This window comes from Pogona vitticeps, chromosome 2, assembly GCF_051106095.1.
Source record: "Pogona vitticeps strain Pit_001003342236 chromosome 2, PviZW2.1, whole genome shotgun sequence".
NCBI lineage: Eukaryota > Metazoa > Chordata > Lepidosauria > Squamata > Agamidae > Pogona > Pogona vitticeps.
Genome location: NC_135784.1, coordinates 33,922,141 through 33,939,593, shown reverse-complemented (window position 1 = coordinate 33,939,593; position 17,453 = coordinate 33,922,141). Strand labels below are relative to the sequence as shown.

General features: G+C 42.8%; 1 protein-coding gene across 2 annotated transcripts in view; it reads right to left on the bottom strand.

Moving 5' to 3' along the window:
- CPNE9 (copine family member 9) overlaps positions 1-17,453 on the bottom strand; it is a 58,837-nt gene that overhangs the window by 27,329 nt on the left and 14,055 nt on the right. The window contains exons 3-8 of one of the 2 annotated variants that reach the window (XM_072989252.2): positions 11,528-11,574; positions 10,901-11,004; positions 9,323-9,362; positions 9,194-9,196; positions 5,955-6,031; positions 1,706-1,769 (exon numbers count right to left, since the gene is read on the bottom strand). In XM_072989252.2, the coding sequence (XP_072845353.1) occupies positions 1,706-1,769; positions 5,955-6,031; positions 9,194-9,196; positions 9,323-9,362; positions 10,901-11,004; positions 11,528-11,574 (335 nt within the window). Of the gene's footprint in view, positions 1-1,705; positions 1,770-5,954; positions 6,082-9,193; positions 9,197-9,322; positions 9,363-10,900; positions 11,005-11,527; positions 11,575-17,453 lie in introns of those variants that run through there. The other variant, XM_078388780.1, reaches the window with a different exon arrangement.

Here is a 17,453-nt window from a genome sequence, read left to right as displayed (position 1 = left end):
TGTTTTGCTATGCAGGATGTGATTACATGGAGAAATAAATGGCATTTTGGATCCTTTGTGGAGTGAGCCGGTGCAATCTGTTTCCCTATAAGCACATGACGTTTGAGAATTGCACTCCAGCCTGACCCCAATCTGTGCCCAAGGCAGACCTTTTTGGTCCAGCTGCAGGGGTGCGTTTTGGGGATAGGCTGGAGTGATTCATCCGCAGATGGAAGGGGAACTCACTTTAAAGGCTTTTGCTCTATTCAAAGCAATCCTTTTTGGTGTGATTTGACATACACTTTTTAGACCTTCTGATTGCATCTGCATGCACAAGAAAAATACGTTGCTAGTTTCTCGCATTAATGCAACAGCTCCTGGAAAAGGGGTGTGTGTGCCAGGTGTGCTGACATGACATGCGCCACACCTGCAAGCTTCATGAGGGCTGTCCACCAGTCCCAATGCATTACAGCGATGGTTCTCAACCTGTTTTGGACTTTTAACTATTTTTAACTTTTTTTTTTTGTAGTGGTGTTGTCCAGTTTTACCTTGGGGAAGAGCACCTCATTTCGTTGCACCCACTTCTGAGTGCAATGACAAATAAATTTCTTATGTCTTATGTCTTATGTCTTATGTCTTATGTCTTAAGTCAGATACATTGGGAGTTGCAGTTCAGAACAACTGGAGAACAGAGGTAGACAATCTCTGCACTACGACAGACTGACACTCCCTAGATTTGTTGGGCTGCAAACCTGAGCTAGCATGGCTGTTGGCTCAGGAAGATGGGGAGCTGCGGTTCAAAGCATCTAAGAGGAACACTGGGTTGGCATCTGATTCAGAGATTTTCACTTCTCTGTCCTTCAGCTGTTTTGGACCTGAACTTTCAGCAACCCTGGTTCAAATCTTTTATTTATGCTGTTTATGTTTCCATGCTGTCTTTCTTCCAAGCATAAGTTAAAGCTTGTATCTATTATATAATACCAGTCAATGTTTTTACAATTTTGATTGACTGTGCCTGGTATTTTTGAATAATAATAATAATAATAATAATAATAATAATAATAATAATAATAATAATAATAATAATAATAATAATAATAATAATAATAATAATAATAGCAAAACAATGGTCTAAATGAGGGAATTTCGCTTAGCAATGATCAGTTCCCTGCTTCGGGAACCGATTTTCGCTTTACAATGATCAAAAACAGCTGATGTTGGGTTTTCAAAATGGCAGCCGGGTGCTTAAAATGGTTCCCCGCTGTGCTTAGGGACAGATTCCTCGTTATACTGGCACCGAAAATGGCCGCCAGATGGAGGATCTTCACTGGACGGTGAGTTTTCAGCCCATTGAAACGCATTGAACAGTTTTCAATGCGTTTCAATGGGCTTTTTAATTTTGCTTTATGATGTTTTCGCTTAACAACGATTTCCTGGAATGGATTATCGTCGTTAAGCGAGGCACCACTGTACCTAAACCGTTGAGCTATCCAGCAGTTCCAAAGCAACAAAGTACAACACTCCATTTAAGAAACCCTCTCAGACACTAGTGAGTAATGATGGGAAATGCATTCCAACAACAACTGCAGGGCCATGTGTTCTCCAGTCCTCTTGCTGGAGGATGGTTCCCTTTCCTTATTTCTAGATCTTGCACCTAGGCCTGAATCTTGCAAGCTCTTCCCCTGCCCCAAGTGTGAACCCACAAAAGGAAAACGAGACAACTCACCCGACAATTGCTGAGCTCTTCAGCAAACAAGATAATGGTGCCACACTTTTTCCCTGGAACCCCGCTGAAGAGAGAATAAAACTTAGGGTCAGTTCAGTTCATGGCATCGCTAGAGATCGAGAGATGTGTGTTGTTTTGGACAACAACTCCCAGAATGACCCAGGAAGTTCTAATCCAAAAGCACAAATCTGCACACCTTGTGTTTTATTTATATTGGCATCTGTATACTAACAGCAAAACTGATGGGACAAACGTCCTGCATGGAAGTTTCAAATCTTATGCCACTGCACCAGAAACATCATTCAGTGCAAACCCCATTCAAACAGCAACTGAGTGCATCTGCTCTCCAATTTATCCAGAGTTTGGAAAGTCACATTATTGAATTAAATTCTCAGAATTTCCCAGCCAGCTCGGTCACTGGGGCATATGGGGATTTGTAGTCCACAGGTGTAACTTTTCTAGACTACCTGTTTTCATCCTTGATCTGTGAAGGATCAGTCCTGAAACTGTGGCAAAAATCCATCTTGCCATCTCCCAATGGAGTGGGCAACTTTGGGTGACAAGATGAGGATATAGGAAGTTCCTCACCTCAACTCTCCCAGGCCCTGACCCCCAGCTTTCCACGGTGTACGTACATCTTTTGCCCAGCACCAATTCCTGCCCTGAACAGTCATGTTCACTGACAAAGAGGAATTATCTTCAGAGCCTTGAACACTTACTCTGTTGGACTATGATTCCCAGGATTCCCCCAGGAAGCAAGGCCAATGGCTACGCTGCCTGGTATATTCTCTGAGCTGTATTCTCAGAAAAAGTACATCTTTCATACAAATGAAAACCATGCACTGGGATTCAGAGTCCTTGGGAGGCCTTGGGAGGCCTTGTGAGACTGGAAGCAAAGCAGAGATAGGGACATACAGTATATCACAGAGGTGAGTACACCCCCTCACATTTCAGAAATATTTTAGTATACCTTTTCCTGTGACAACACTGAAGAAATGACACTTTACACTACAATGTAAAGCAGTGAGTATACAGCTTGTATACACAGTGTAAATGTGCTGTCTCCTCAAAATAACACAACACACAAGCATTAATGTCTAAAACGCTGGCAACAAAAGTGAGTACACCCCTAAGTGACAATGTCCAAATTGGCCCAAGTAGCTGTTTTCCCTCCTTGGTGTCATGAGACCCGTTAGTATCACAAGTAACAGATGTGAAGGGGGAGCAGGTGTTGTTGCTCTCATTCTCTCAGACAGGTCACTGGAAGTTCCACATGACACCTCCCGGTAATGAACTATCTGAGAATCTGAAAAAGAATTGTTGCTTTACATAAAAATGGCCCAGGCTAGAAGAAGATTGTCAAAACCCTGAAACTGAGTTGCAGCATGGTGGCCAAGACCATACAACAATTTAACAGGACTGGTTCCACTCAGAACAGGCCTCGCCATGGTCGACCCAAGAAGTTGAGTGCCCGTGCTCAGCGTCATATTCAGAGGTTGGCTTAGGGAAATAGACATATGAGTGCTGCCGGCATTGCTGCAGAGATTGAAGGGGTGGGGGGTCAGACGGTCAATGCTCAGACCATACGCCGCACTTCATCAAATTGGTTTCCAGAAGGAAGCCTTTTCTAAAGATGATGCACAAGAAAGCCTGCATACGGTTTGCTGCAGACAAGCAGACTAAGGACATGGATTTCTGGAACCATATCCTGTGGCCCAGTGAGACCAAGATAAAGTTATTTGGCTCAGATGATGTCAAGCGTGTGTGGCGACAACCAGGTGAGGAGTACAAAGAGAAGTGTGTCGTGCCTACAGTCAAGCATGGTGGTGGGAGTGTCATGGTCTGGGGCTGCATGAGTACTGCTGGCACTGGGGAGCTACAGTTCATTGAGGGAACCATGAATGCCAACGTGTACTGTGACATACTGAAGCAGAGCTTGATCCCCTCCCTTCAGAGACTGGTCCGCAGGGCAATATTCCAACATGATAGGGACCCCAAACGCATCTCCAAAACGATCAATGCCTTGCTAAAGAAGCTGAGGGTAAAGGTGATGGACTGGCCAAGCGTGTCTCCAGACCTAGACCCTCTTGAGCATCCATGGGGCATCCTGAAATGGAAGGTGGAGTTGCGCAAGGTCTCTTAACATCCACCAGGTCTGAGATGTCATCATGGAGGAGTGGGAGAGGACTCCAGTGCAACCTGTGAAGCTCTGGTGAACTCTATGCCCAAGAGGGTTAAGGCAGTGCTGGAAAAGAATGGTGGCCACACCAAATATTGACACTTTGGGCCCATTTTGGAAATTGTCACTTAGGGGTGTACTCATTTTTGTTACCAGCGGTTTAGACATTAATAGCTGTGTGTTGTGTTATTTTGAGGGGACAGCACATTTACACTGTTATACAAGCTGTACACTCTCTGCTTTACACTGCAGCCAAGTGTCATTTCTTCAGTGTTGTCACATGAAAAGATATACTAAAATATTTCTGAAATGTGAGGAGGTGTAGTCACTTCTGTGATATACTGTATATTGCTGGATGCCTGACAGATGTGACGGTACCTAATTCCCACCTGGCAATTGCCTATAATCACTGTGGTAGCAGTACAGTGGCATCATGTCCACTCTGAGCCTGGGAATCAGTGAGAGATCTGCTGTGTCAAAAAGAATGAGTACTGGAGGGAAAAGGAGGAGGATCCATATGCCCCTCCCTTTGCCCTTCCTACCATCTCAAAAAGCAAGGAGGTTTAAGCAGGGCACTGCTTTCAAACAAAGGGCCCCGTGAGAGGGCATTTCAAGCCAACAAGCTCCATTGGAGAACTGTTCTGTATTTGAGCACTTCTCATCATAAACATCAGACTGGCTTGTCTAGCTAACACCAGGAAGCCCTTAGGGCAGTGCTTCCCATCCTTGGGTCCCCAGATGTTCTCGGACTAAAACTCCCAGAAGCCTTCACCACTTGCTACGCCGACCAGGATTTCTGGGAATTGTAGTCTGAGAACATCTGGGGACCCAAGGTCAGGAATCATTGCCTTCGGGGAAAGCTGCTAGCACAACCAGTGGCAGGAACCAGGAGGCCTCATCATGGAACACCTATTTTGGCTGGCCTCCAGTGGTTGACCCTAAAGGTCTGGACCCCATTCAGAGGGGTGCGATTCAAGCCCTTATATGCAGAGCTGCAACTAGTCATTTTGGCACTGGGGCAAGTGGCACTATCTTCCCTTCCCCCCCCCCCCAGGCCATGGTGCAAGCCGCTCAGCATGAAAAGGGAGTAGGAAGAATGCAGTGTTCCCCTGAAAGAAAGAGAAGGTTTATGCTTTGAGGAAAAAAGGAAAGAGAGAATAGGGCCAGGAAAGGTTGCTGTTGGTTTTCTATCACCCAGGAGATTCACCTCTAGATTTTGGCAACTTCTAAACTTTGGTACCCATGGAGCGAAGCCCCTCTTTCTCCACCCACATTGCAGCCCAGCTTATTTTAGACACCAAGGCTTGATGACATGCCTCTCCTGAAAAAGGTGTTGAATCTCACTCTTTTAGAACTGCCCACCAACTAATAATCCATTCATAAACTGAGTAACTTTGATCTTTTTGAACCTGAGCTCCTCTCTCTCTCTCTCTCTCTCTCAGTTTCTCTCCCTCACATGTTAGTTCCCATGCTGAATGACAGGGTCCTTTTTATGATCCTGAAAATTTCCCCATCATTAAAAATGTTTTTTTAAAGCATAGCATTGTCAGAAAAAAAATAATTACAGTATTTAAATATTTGTGTATTTTCTACTCAGTAATATCAAATATTCCACAAAGTTGGGAGGGAGAAGGCCATGTAGACTTCCTTCACTAAAAGAAACACAGGATATGCATGTACAGTAATTGAAAGATAATAGGCAGTCATCAATAGGGTAGCCAGCTGATATAAAGAATAGTAGGAGGATTATCCTCAATATTTTGCATTTGTAATTTGAATCTCTTGTTTTCAGGTAAATGTTCTTCCTTATTGTTGCTACTGTTGCTGTTGTATATTGAAAATAGTTGTTACACAGTTTTCTATCCATCAGCAATGAGCAATCTCGTCAGCAATCCCTAAGCAATGCATGATAAAATAATTTTTTTAAGCAATATTTAAAAGCCATTTTAAAACAATTTAAAAGCCAATTTCACCACCATGGAACCCACAGCTTCAGAGCTGACAGTTTTCTATGGAAACATCAGCCAAGCTTCCCCCTTAAACCCTGGCAGACCCTCTCCCATGACTCACGTCAGGGGGCGCTCCAGCCGACCTCTTTGGGAGCCAATGATCTCTCCCAGTGCTACGTACGCTTGTCCTAGGAAGTCCTGAGAGAGAAAAAGAGAGATTATATTATATTAGAATTTTAAAACTGCAGAGCTGGAAAGGACCCTATAGATAATTGAGTCCACCTCATGTCAAGGAGGTACACTGGGGAATCGAACTCCTAACCTCTGGCTCTACAGCAAGATGCCCAGACCACTGAGCTATCCAGCACTCCCGACAAAAACAGGGGGACCCAAACTGTCATCACTATGCGAGGCATGGTCCCGAACATCGCTATGCGAAATTCCCCCATTGGAAACATTGCTAAACGGAGCGCAAGATGGCTCCTAAAACCTCATCGCTAAGCGACTACATCATTAAACAAGGCAATCGCTAAGCGAAGCACCACTGTACTGTCTCAGTACAGGCGCTTACACATGCCCACACAGAGTGGATTCATCTGCGCCTCTTCCTCACTACTGATTCCCAGACCTAGAAGTGTTACTTCTTCGGCCTTGGCCCTAATGGCTATTGATGTCTGGTAAATGTAGTCCAAAGAAATAATAATTCCAATTTCTGTGAATCCCATCAAGGGAAATGCTTTTAGGCAATTTCCCCTCTTCTTTTAATTGTGAAATTGTTTTGCCCCTTTCAAGGAATTTCTGGATGGGAAGTCCAGACATCCATCATTTTCCATTTGTAGCCCTGTTATGTTCTCCGAAAATAAAAGAGGAATGATAGAAGAGTATCAGGATGCCTTTAATGGTTAATCTCACAGCCATTCACCGCAAATTACCCCAAGTCTGGCCCAACTACATGGGACACTACTGGATCACTCGAGGGCAGCATGATTCCTTTAGAGCAGCGATTGCCAACCCGGGTTATATGGACCCGCAGGGGTACGAACCAGGACAGTTAGGAGTATGTGAAAAAATTGAATAATGAAGGAAAAAGACACGTACATTGACAGTGTAAGACAAGACACAAGTCAAAAGTTGTGAAATTATTATGATGAGTGGTGGAGAGGTTATTCTTCATTATTTAACCTCGAGAAAAGTCCAGTTCCTTTGCTTTGTTACTTTGGTGAATGGTGAGGAGTCCCTCCCTAAACAGTGTGTGGTAAACATGCCATAACAGTGTGCATGCTCGGTGACACAATCCTCATAGGCTTAGCTTTCACTCTTATCCACTTTGGGAACATTCAAGCGCTGTCACATCAGCACTGGTGTATTATATGTGGGCACTTGATCAGTGCTCAATGAATGAGTTCTTCTGGATCTTCTCTATGTTTCTTCTCTATGTCAATGTTTTAAGTTTTAAATTAATCTTTTAGATTGTGTATTATCATTTATTTATCCATTAATTTAAAACATTTTTACCCTGCCTTTTTCTCTTTAAAAGGACCCAAGGCGGCCTTTCAATTAATACACTGCATTTGCTACTTAACTGACAAATTAATTAACATATTTAATGTATTAATTAATGCAATGTATTTTATGTAATCTGTGAAGCATTTACACGAGTTCATTGTATCTTTTGAATTTTGAATGTAAAGCTATATGCACAGTCTGTTCCTTTTATTATTTCCCTTGCTTTTAAATCCCATTATTGGGCTATTTATTGACAGTTACACCATAACAATATATATTTGAAGCAACAGTGACCATATTAATTAGAAACATTTTGCTAGTATGAAGGGTACAATTTACGGAAATGGGCTGCCAAGGGGTGCAACACGAGTGAAAAATGGTTGGGAACCACTGTTTTAGAGGGCCGGAGATAACTCACCTTCTGCAAAGGCATGTTGGGAAAAGCAGCATGGGAGAAAAAGAGTTAGAACAGTGAAGTTCAGGAACGCACCTCCTACAAAACCATATTGGGCAAAGTAGCAAGGGAAGAAAATGTTAGAACAATGAAGTTAAATGACTCACCTTCTACAAAGTCATGTTGGGCAAAGCAGCATGGGGTAAAAAAAAATAAAACAGTGAAGTTAGTGTATTCTTTCTTAAGTCTGTTCTGAAGTCCTCCCTGCTGTTCCACTATCACCACCTCCTTTGTGATTAAATAAGTGCCTCCTGCTTCTGTCTCAGTAAATCATAATAACCCCACAATTCATTCATTAATTTAATTTTTATGCCACCTTTATCCCAGTGAAAGGACTGAATGGGGCTCACGCATTGTTCCAACAGATAAGAATTTGAAAACAGAATGAACTAGACCAGTGAAAAGCAATTAAACATATAGGCTGAAATCCTGTTGCTTGACATAGTAAGTTGGAACTGAAGTAGCCCCATTGAGTCAACGGAATTTATGGAGGAGATGCCTCACTAAATCCTCACTGATTCAATGGGCCTACTCTGGTTGTGACTTTCTGAACTAAACTATGGGATTTCAGCTATTAATTTAAAAATGCTTGTTGAAAAACAAGTTTAGAAAATATTTAAAAAAATTAAAAGATATTAAAAAGCCTATAAAAGCGGCAACCATAGACCATCTTGTAACATGTTAAAAATTAGACATTAAAAGCTTGTCTGAAAAGAAAAGAAATGAAAAAGAAAAGGGAGAGAAATGGAAAGCAGGGAGAAGAGGGGAGAAATGTAGCAAATTACATAAACTTTAGTTCAACAGGACACTGGGAAGAGGGACTTATTCTATTGGCTTGTAGGATAAGTGAGTTTTGGCAACAGAACTGATGGATGACAGGGAGGAAGTCACATGGAGGAAATTGGAAAAGAATTCCAGACAGGAAGAAATATCAAAGTTTGGGATAGTTTTCGGGCCCACAACTCCCAGAATCCCCTAGCTTGTGTGGACAGTTACATTATACCACTTGACCACTGGAGGGCAGCATGGTACTAGCTATGTTGGTTGGGGGATTCTGGGTGTTGTAGTTCAAAACATTCTGCGAGCTTTCTTTGATGTGAAAGTGGAGAGATAAGAGAAGAGTAAAAGGGCATGGCAGATTTTTAGGGGAACATGTATTTATAAATAGAATAAAAGCAAAGCAATAAACAGACCTGCTTCCATCAATACTTCAGATAAGACACAGAGTGTCATTTAGTTTTCAAGATATCCCTGCACTCTGAGGATGAGGTCTTTTGTTTTAAAGGCTACTATGAATCTCATAATTTCAACATTTTATAAAAAATAAATATCCTGAATAATTCAGATTTAAACACCTGGTGGCTGGTGCAACTGGGAAATAAAATATCCATATTGCCTACCTTCTGGAGGGGAACACAACACCCTTTCTTGCCTTTGACCATAACATACTTTCCTGGACTTCGGCTAATGACCTACTCTATGGGTTCATCTCTTGTAGGGATGGATGAGCAGGTGAACGTGGTACTTACATTCTTAGGCAGGCTGCAGGTCTTGGAATCCACATTGTAACTAGAAAAGCACAGAGAAGAGGATATGAATGTTTCGGCCAAAGGAGATTAGGCGATGTTCGATAGAGCCTGGCATTGATATTTGAGACCAGAGCAATGACGAATGGAGAGAGGCAGTGAATGGTGGCTCAAAAGAGATAGAACTCACAGAATGAACACACTGCAATGTTTTTCTTAGCACAGACAATGGTAACACTGGCCACCCCTTCAGACCACCCTGTCCTTCTCTGAGCTTAGCTGCAGTTTTCACAGTAATGGGAGGATCCTGGCAAGAAGAAATGGATTTCTTAGCAATAACACAATGTATGGAGTGGTTTAGTCTTGAATGGATAACTAAGAGTATATCTACACTGTGTAGTTTGATGCAAGTTTGTCATGTTTACGAACTACAGAATCCCAGGATTTGTTGTTTGGTCAAGCATGAACTGCCACTATCCTCTTGCAGAGCTCTGCCAACACAACAGGGACAATGTCTCTGACAGTAGATTGCCACTAATCATACAATCCCTTTTTCAATTTTAGGATATTTACACACAACTTTATACCGTTGAGTCCAAAACTGAGTGCATCCTGAAATTTTTATAAAATGGACTCTTTAATCAGCAGCCATTGGCCACTGGTCATGACATCATTTCTACTGCCCCAGCAGAGCTACACAAGAGGATAATGGGCAGGGTTCTTTTTAAGGCAATACACTAAACTTGAATTTGCAGGATACTCTGATTACCTAATCAAACTACAAATCCCAGGATACTCCAGGACAGTGGTGGGGAACCTTTATGGGCTTGTGTGCCCAAACTTAAATAAATAAATAAATAAATAAATAAATAAATAAATAAATAAATAAATAAACAAACAAACAAACAAACAAACAAACAAACCAACCAACCAACCAACCAACCAACCAACCAACCAACCAACCAACCAACCAACCAACCAACCAACCAACCAACCAACCAACCAGCAGGTGGTGTGCCACGGTGCCGGTGGAACCAGAAATGGTGGCGGAAGGGGGATTCCCGGGCACAGAGGTGTGTCAAGACCCTACTCTGGATCCGCCGCCAGTGCCAGCTGCTCTGGATCAGCCTATCAAAGTGCCAGCACCACAGCTACAGCCGCCTTCTCAGGTTTGGCTGTGTGGTGGTGGGGAGTAGCAATCTGATGACTTATGGCTCGCGTGCCCGCAGAAAGGGCTCTGTGTGCCAGCTGTGGCACGCGTGCCATGGGTTCGCCATCACTGCTTTAGGATAAAGCCATGAGAGTTGAATTGTTCTATCTGCACATCTGCATAAAAACAACTATTACTCCTGTTCCTATTATATAGATCAAAATTCTTAGAAACAATTTGTTGCAATGGATGAACACAGTCTATTCGGTTTCTGGATAGTTTTTGAGGACCATCCGGCTGCAAGGACTATTGAGAGAAATGCCTGCCTGTCAATATTTACCAACAGGCTCCCGACAAAAAGCAAAGGAGAGGTGCAAGAAAAGGGGTAAGGATTGGAGCAGAGGATGAGGAGAGAAGCAGGATCCACTTACACATCAAAACGCAGGTTCTGCTTCTCTTCGAAGTAATAGTCGAGAACGAACTTCCGGACGAAGTCTGGGTTCAATGTATTGTCAATCACTTCTGTGCGGCCAAACTTAAAAACGCAAGGGGCACGAGGGAAGAAGGAAAATGCAGAAAGTTAAAAGGGGTGTGTGGCAGGTATAGAGGTCATGATGTTTGTCAATGACAATCTCTCAGTCACACCCCTCCCAATCCACAGCCCAGGATTAAAAGTGCAAGTAGTATGAATAGCAGGAAAAGGAGAGGTCACCTTGGAGCCATGTGACAGGGAGGCTCTTCCTAGCTGAACAAGACATTTTTCTTTTCATTCAGAATCTAAGTTTTTAGGATTCCAGACTCCTCAAATCTCCCACTTAAAGCAACAGGCTTGTTTGTGATGCTTGGACTGGACGAAGGAAAGGCAGGTATGAGGCAGCTCATTGGTGAAACTTACTAGAAAACCAGCTAATCAGGGAAGGGAACTCATCAAATATAATGGCCCGGGATGCTGAACTCTGTCAGGGGGGCTGGCCTATAAGGATGGATCTCCTTTCCTTGGCTTGATACTGGAATTAAGGATGGGAGCAAAGAACAGGGGAAAGGAAATAATTGCTCACCTCACGCCACTCCTTGTCTGCAGTTCCTTGGACATAGAGGAGCACAACTGCAAGAATAGGTGTGAAAAGAAAACATTCAGTGTAGATAGTGTGTGCTTCAACCCACGCATATCCAACCATGACTTCACCTGTGTAACTACTGTACTTTTTTAAAAAATTAGTAATATAAGTTGTGGCTGGATACATCCTCACGCACAAAATGAGACACTGTGAGAATTCTTTTCCTCATCATAAGGTGGTAAGATTGGGGTTTTGTTAGGTTTTTTTTGTTTGTTCATTTTGTTTTGTTTTTGGGTCAAACTCCTAAACAATTTGCACATCTGTGAGACCATTTGCATCTGGAAGTGTGCAAACTTTCAAGATACAATCATTGCTGAGACGCAGAGGGGCAGCGTCCTTCTTTGTGAGCAGTCAGCATGTCCGTTTGTGCTTGCTCTGTGTGTGGATGCTCGCGTACACTTAGCTTCATGACAGGAAAAGAAGCTAGAGACATTTCGGGGAAAGCAAAAAACCCTAACAATGCTTGGTTTCTCACTCTTGCACTGGAGGCTGAACAATCATTATCAGGCAACTTATAAAAGGGACTTTGCTGAAACTTCTTCGTATCCCCAAAAATTTAACAAACGCTAAGAACACTAGTATCTTCCTTATCACAAGGCACCTTTGGATCCTAAATCCACAAATACAGCAATATAGACCATCCCTGACTATTATTTCTAACAAAAAGCAGGTTTGCGAAGGGAACAAATTGGAATGGAGAAGCAGCAGCAAGAGGGATGCTTAATGCTTTCTGTACTTTCTGCTTCTTGGTTTTAAATCATCAGGAGAGATGGGCGTGAACTGATTTGTCCCAGTTTGTTCCGGTTTGTAAAGACAGCAGCACAGGCACTGTTGTTCCCCTTTCCCCCCTCCTTTGCCTCAAACAGCCACTCACCAGGCCCAGATAGCTCACTTTTTCCATCTCCTCAGCTGATCTCCCAGTCACAAGTAAGAGCACAGAGGTCTCTGCCCCGCCCTTTTGCTTGAGTGGAAATTCATACAAGAGGGAGGGCAGAGAAATCTGAGGCTATGACTAAACTGAGGCTATTGGGCAAAAACAAAAGAAAATAAATAAATAAATAAATAAATAAATAAATAAATAAATAAATAAAGAAAGAAAGAAAGAAAGAAAGAAAGAAAGAAAGAAAGAAAGAAAGAAAGAAAGAAGATAAAAACACTATGGCACCTTAAAGACTAACTGCTATATTTTATTGTGAGCTTTCGTGGACAATTCCTGTTCCTCAGACATAAGAGTGGGAGACTACAGGGCAAACATACATTTAAACATGACCCCAAGCTAGTGACTGTACGTATTTGGGCACAAGTTGTTGACTTGGCAATGATCTTTAAGACCCCTGTTGATATTCAGTCCCCCTCCCACCAATGACAATGATTGATGGATAAATTAATCCTAGGCTATAGATAAAAAGTAAGTTTTCACCAGATTACGGAGTATGAGATGAACCGATTGATAATTATGCACAAGGCACTCCAATTTAAGGCAGTATCATTTCACAGTACTTCCCACTTATGTCACAATTCAGGGGAAAACATTTTTTTAGTAATACCGCATTATAAAGACGTCTAATCCAACAATATGTCCCCAAACCCCCACCTAAAATCTTACTAAGCACAGGAAAGAAAGCTATATTAACAACCACCATTCATATCACAGCAAGACTTAATAATACAACACTGTATTTTCTCCAATACTTTCTTATCTACGTTGAACAATTTGTTATCACAAGTTGGTTTGGTATTTCTTCAAGTCAGCCCAATTAAGCGCAGCGAAATTAGGACTTCTACTTGAATATGGAAAGCACTTCTTTCTCAAACCCATTTCTTTTAAACACTTAACAGTAGCTTTGCACTCGTTGAAGCTTAAAAATCATGACCAGCCAATTAATTTCTGAGTTCACCGTTTGTGATTATCTCTATTTCTGTTCCTAGCACTGGGATATTAGGATTCTCATCATTATTGGTTAGCAAATATATTCAACTTCCTGCCCCAGTACCAGTTTCAGGGGGTGGGGGGGAAGCTTTAACACTGGGTGAGCAACATAGGCAGGCCCACTGGTCCATTCCCAGCAAACCTCAAAGGCAGCTCAGTGGGGGCAGGAGGGGTCTCTACGGGCCATCGGTGGGGGGTAGGCCCCTAGGGACTCGACAGTGTGGCTCGGACAAATATAAAACCCTCTTGAGTTCAAGTATAAATGTACATAGCTTTGGAAGTTCGCGCGCGTGTGTAGAAGATCTCGACCTAAACTTCCTTAATGCCAGAGAAATTTACTTCAGGTAAATCGGCACAAGGGACGTGGTGGCGCTGCGGGCTAAACCACAGAAGCCTGTGCTGCAGGGTCAGAAGACCAAGTCGTAAGATCGAATCCACGTGACAGAGTGAGCTCCCGTCGCTTGTCCCAGCTCCCACCAACCTAGCGGTTCGAAAGCATGCAAATGCGAGTAGATAAATAGGGACCACCTCGGTGGGAAGGTAACAGCGTTCCGTGTCTAAGTCGCACTGGCCATGTGACCACGGAAGATTGTCTTTGGACAAAACGCTGGCTCGATGGCTTGGAAACGGGGATGAGCACCGTCCCCTAGAGTCGAACACGACTGGACAAAAATTGTCAAGGGGAACCTTTACCTTTACCTAAATCGGCACAGAGTTTGGGACATTAAAACAAAAATCAGGTTATTCTGAGGGAAAAAAAATTGGGGGGAATTCAGTGACAAGACAATAGAAAGTTGTTTTTGTTATATGCCATCAAGTCACCTCCAACATATGACGACCCTACGAATGAGCCATCTTTAAAAGGTCCTGCCTTCAACTGCCCTGCTCAACTCTTGTAAACTCAGTCCTATGGCTTCCTTTAGGGAGTTGGTCCATCTCATGTTTGTTCCTCTTTTCCTGCTGCCTTCAACCTTTCCCAGCGTTATCGTCTTTTCCAGAGAATCCTGCCTTCTCGTGGTTTGCCTCACGTAGGACAGCCTCAGTTTCAACATTTTTGGCTCCAAAAGATAGTTCAGACTTGATTTGATCTAGGACCCACTTGTTCATCTTTCTAGCAGTCTGGGGTATCCATAAAGCTCTCCTCCAGCACCATATTTTAAATAATTATTGTTACAAAGATTATTTTGATTGATGTGATTTGATAGCATGGGGAAGTTCATGCACTGTGTTTCCCAGAATTGCCCAGTCAGCTTGGCCAGTTGTTTCTGAGGGTTGTAATTCAAAAATAACATGGTCATGATCTGGAACTATTCACTCATCACTAATGCATACCAGCTGCTGCCTTTTGCGTTAGGTAGATCCAAATCCCAACAGACTAGATTCTGATATGGCTACAAGGCTTTCTGTCAGAGGAGTCTGCTGGTGAATGACCGAGAGGCATATCCAATTACAGAGAATTTCTGTGCTGATGGCTGAGCCACAGAAGGCTTTTGAGTGTCCTTTGATGGGGTTTCAGCTTCATGATGTCTACAAGCATGTTGAGATGAGCAAGGACTTTAAAAGCAAAACAAAACAAAAAGAAAGACAACTTCTTACAATAGTATAAAACTCTAGAGACTCAAAAAGAAATAGGTCCCAGGATTGTGCAGTGTTGCAAATGTTGCTGAGCTAACAGAAATTACACACGTCCAAGAAAAACATATACAGAGTTTTTTGTTTGAACGACACTTTTAAAAATGTCTTTTGGCTCTGAACTATATGGGACATATGTTGTATTACCACTTCCACCATTGGTCACATAGGCCGAGGATGATGTGATCTGTTGTCCAACACATTCAGAGAGCACCAGGATGGGGAAGGCTAACTGATACAGTTTTTGTAATTTATTGCAGCATGTTGGACAACAAATTAATTAGATCACCTATTTCCATTTTTCCTGTCGTGATGTATGGAAGTGAGAACTGGACCATAAAGAAAGCAGACCGCCGAAGAATTGATGCCTTTGAATTGTGGTGCTGGAGGAGACTCTTGAGGGTCCTCTGGACTGCAAGGATAACAAACCTATCCATTCAAAAGGAAATCAAGCCTGGGTGCTCACTGGAAGGACAGATCCTGAAGCTGAGGCTCCAATACTTTGGCCATCTCATGAGAAGAGAGGACTCCCTGGAAAAGACCCTGATGTTGGGAAAGTGTGAAGGCAAGAGGAGAAGGGGACAACAGAGGATGAGATGGTTGGACAGTGTCATCGAAGCAACCAACATGAATCTGACACAACTCCGGGAGGCAGTGGAAGACAGGAGGGCCTGGCGTGCTCTGGTCCATGGGGTCACGAAGAGTTGGACACGACGAAATGACAATTTCCATTTTATGATATGATCCATTGTCATGTAATAATAATGTCCCATCACGTCAGTTCTGACCTTTTCAGGGTTTTCTAAGTAGATAGTACTCAAAAGTGATCTACTATTCCTTCTTGTGGGGGCACCCTGGGACTGTGCAGTTTGCCCAAAAGCCACACAGACCAGCTCTTCCCCAAGGAGGCCCAGTGGGGAATTGAGCCCCCAATCTCTGGCTCCACAGCCAGATACCTAAACCACTGAGCTATCCAGTCGGTGTCCATTGGCATAAGTTAATATAAAATCAACAAATGCTTACATGAGCCTCTGCTAGGAAGTTGGAGCTAATCAGTTGCTGAAATAGCTTTTAATCAACATGCAAAAATTATCCGTCTGTTTGTTTTCTTCACTTCCCCAGCTTTCTATTCCCTCATACTGTTTTCCTCTCCATTTATCATTTCCAATTTTCCCTCCATCTCTTCTTCTTTCCTATGGACCGCATGTGCAACTCTAATTTGTAGACATTTAGTAAGACCTTTGACCTGCCTTCTACCCCATTTCCTTCCTAGCCATCATCCCGTTACCTCAGCCTTGTTACCTACTACGTGTTTGTGATGTTTTCTTCTCCCCCAAAACCAGCATCTCCTTCCTTCTTAGTAAATGGAATTCTGTGACCTTACTTCTATCTTCAGCAGTCACAATGTTTGTAAACATTCCATTAATAGACTTCAAAGCAAAGAAGGAAGATCAAAGAATATTCAGGCAAAATGGGGCTACTTAGATTCAAGAAAATTTTTCTGTGACCAGGGAAAGATTAAATCAGTGCAGCAGTTATGTGCATTCAGTTTATGCCCCACCACATGTACAAAAGAAGATCTAGCAAATGACCAAGATGATATTGAAGTAGCCTACTTCTGGTCAAAAACAGACTAATGATCTTAACATTTTAATTTTTTTAAAAATTGTATCTATATTTCATACCACAGCTGCGATACAAGGATATCTGCAAGCGGGATCTGAAGGCCTTAGGAATAGAACTCAACAGATGGGAAACTCTGACATCTGATCATTCAGCCTGGAGGCAGGCGGTACATCACGGCCTCTCCCAATTTGAAGAGACCCTTGTCCAGCGGGCTGAGGCAAAGAGGAAGTCACAAAGGAAGCAAAACCAGGGAGCTGGACAGGGGACAGATTGGATTTGTCTTCAGTGTGGAAGAGATTGTAACTCTCGAATTGGCCTCCTCAGCCACACTAGACGCTGTTCCAAGTCCTCCATACAGAGCACGCTACCATAGTCTTTCGAGACTGAAGGATGCCTACTACCATATTTCATACATAACTATAATTTTAAATTGTGCAATGATCTGGTACAAATAAATAAAGAAAAAAAAATAACATTCGTTTGCTCTATGAAAGCATAAATGCTGATGCTTTCAAGCTGACTTATGGAGACCCTTTCCAGGTTTTCCGGGTAGAGAGTACTGTACCCAGAAGTGATTTACCATTCCCTTCTGCTGGGGGTGCCCTAGGACTGTGCAGCTTGCCCAAGGCTACATAGGGTGGCCCTTCTCCTGGGATGTACAGTGGGGAATTGAACTCC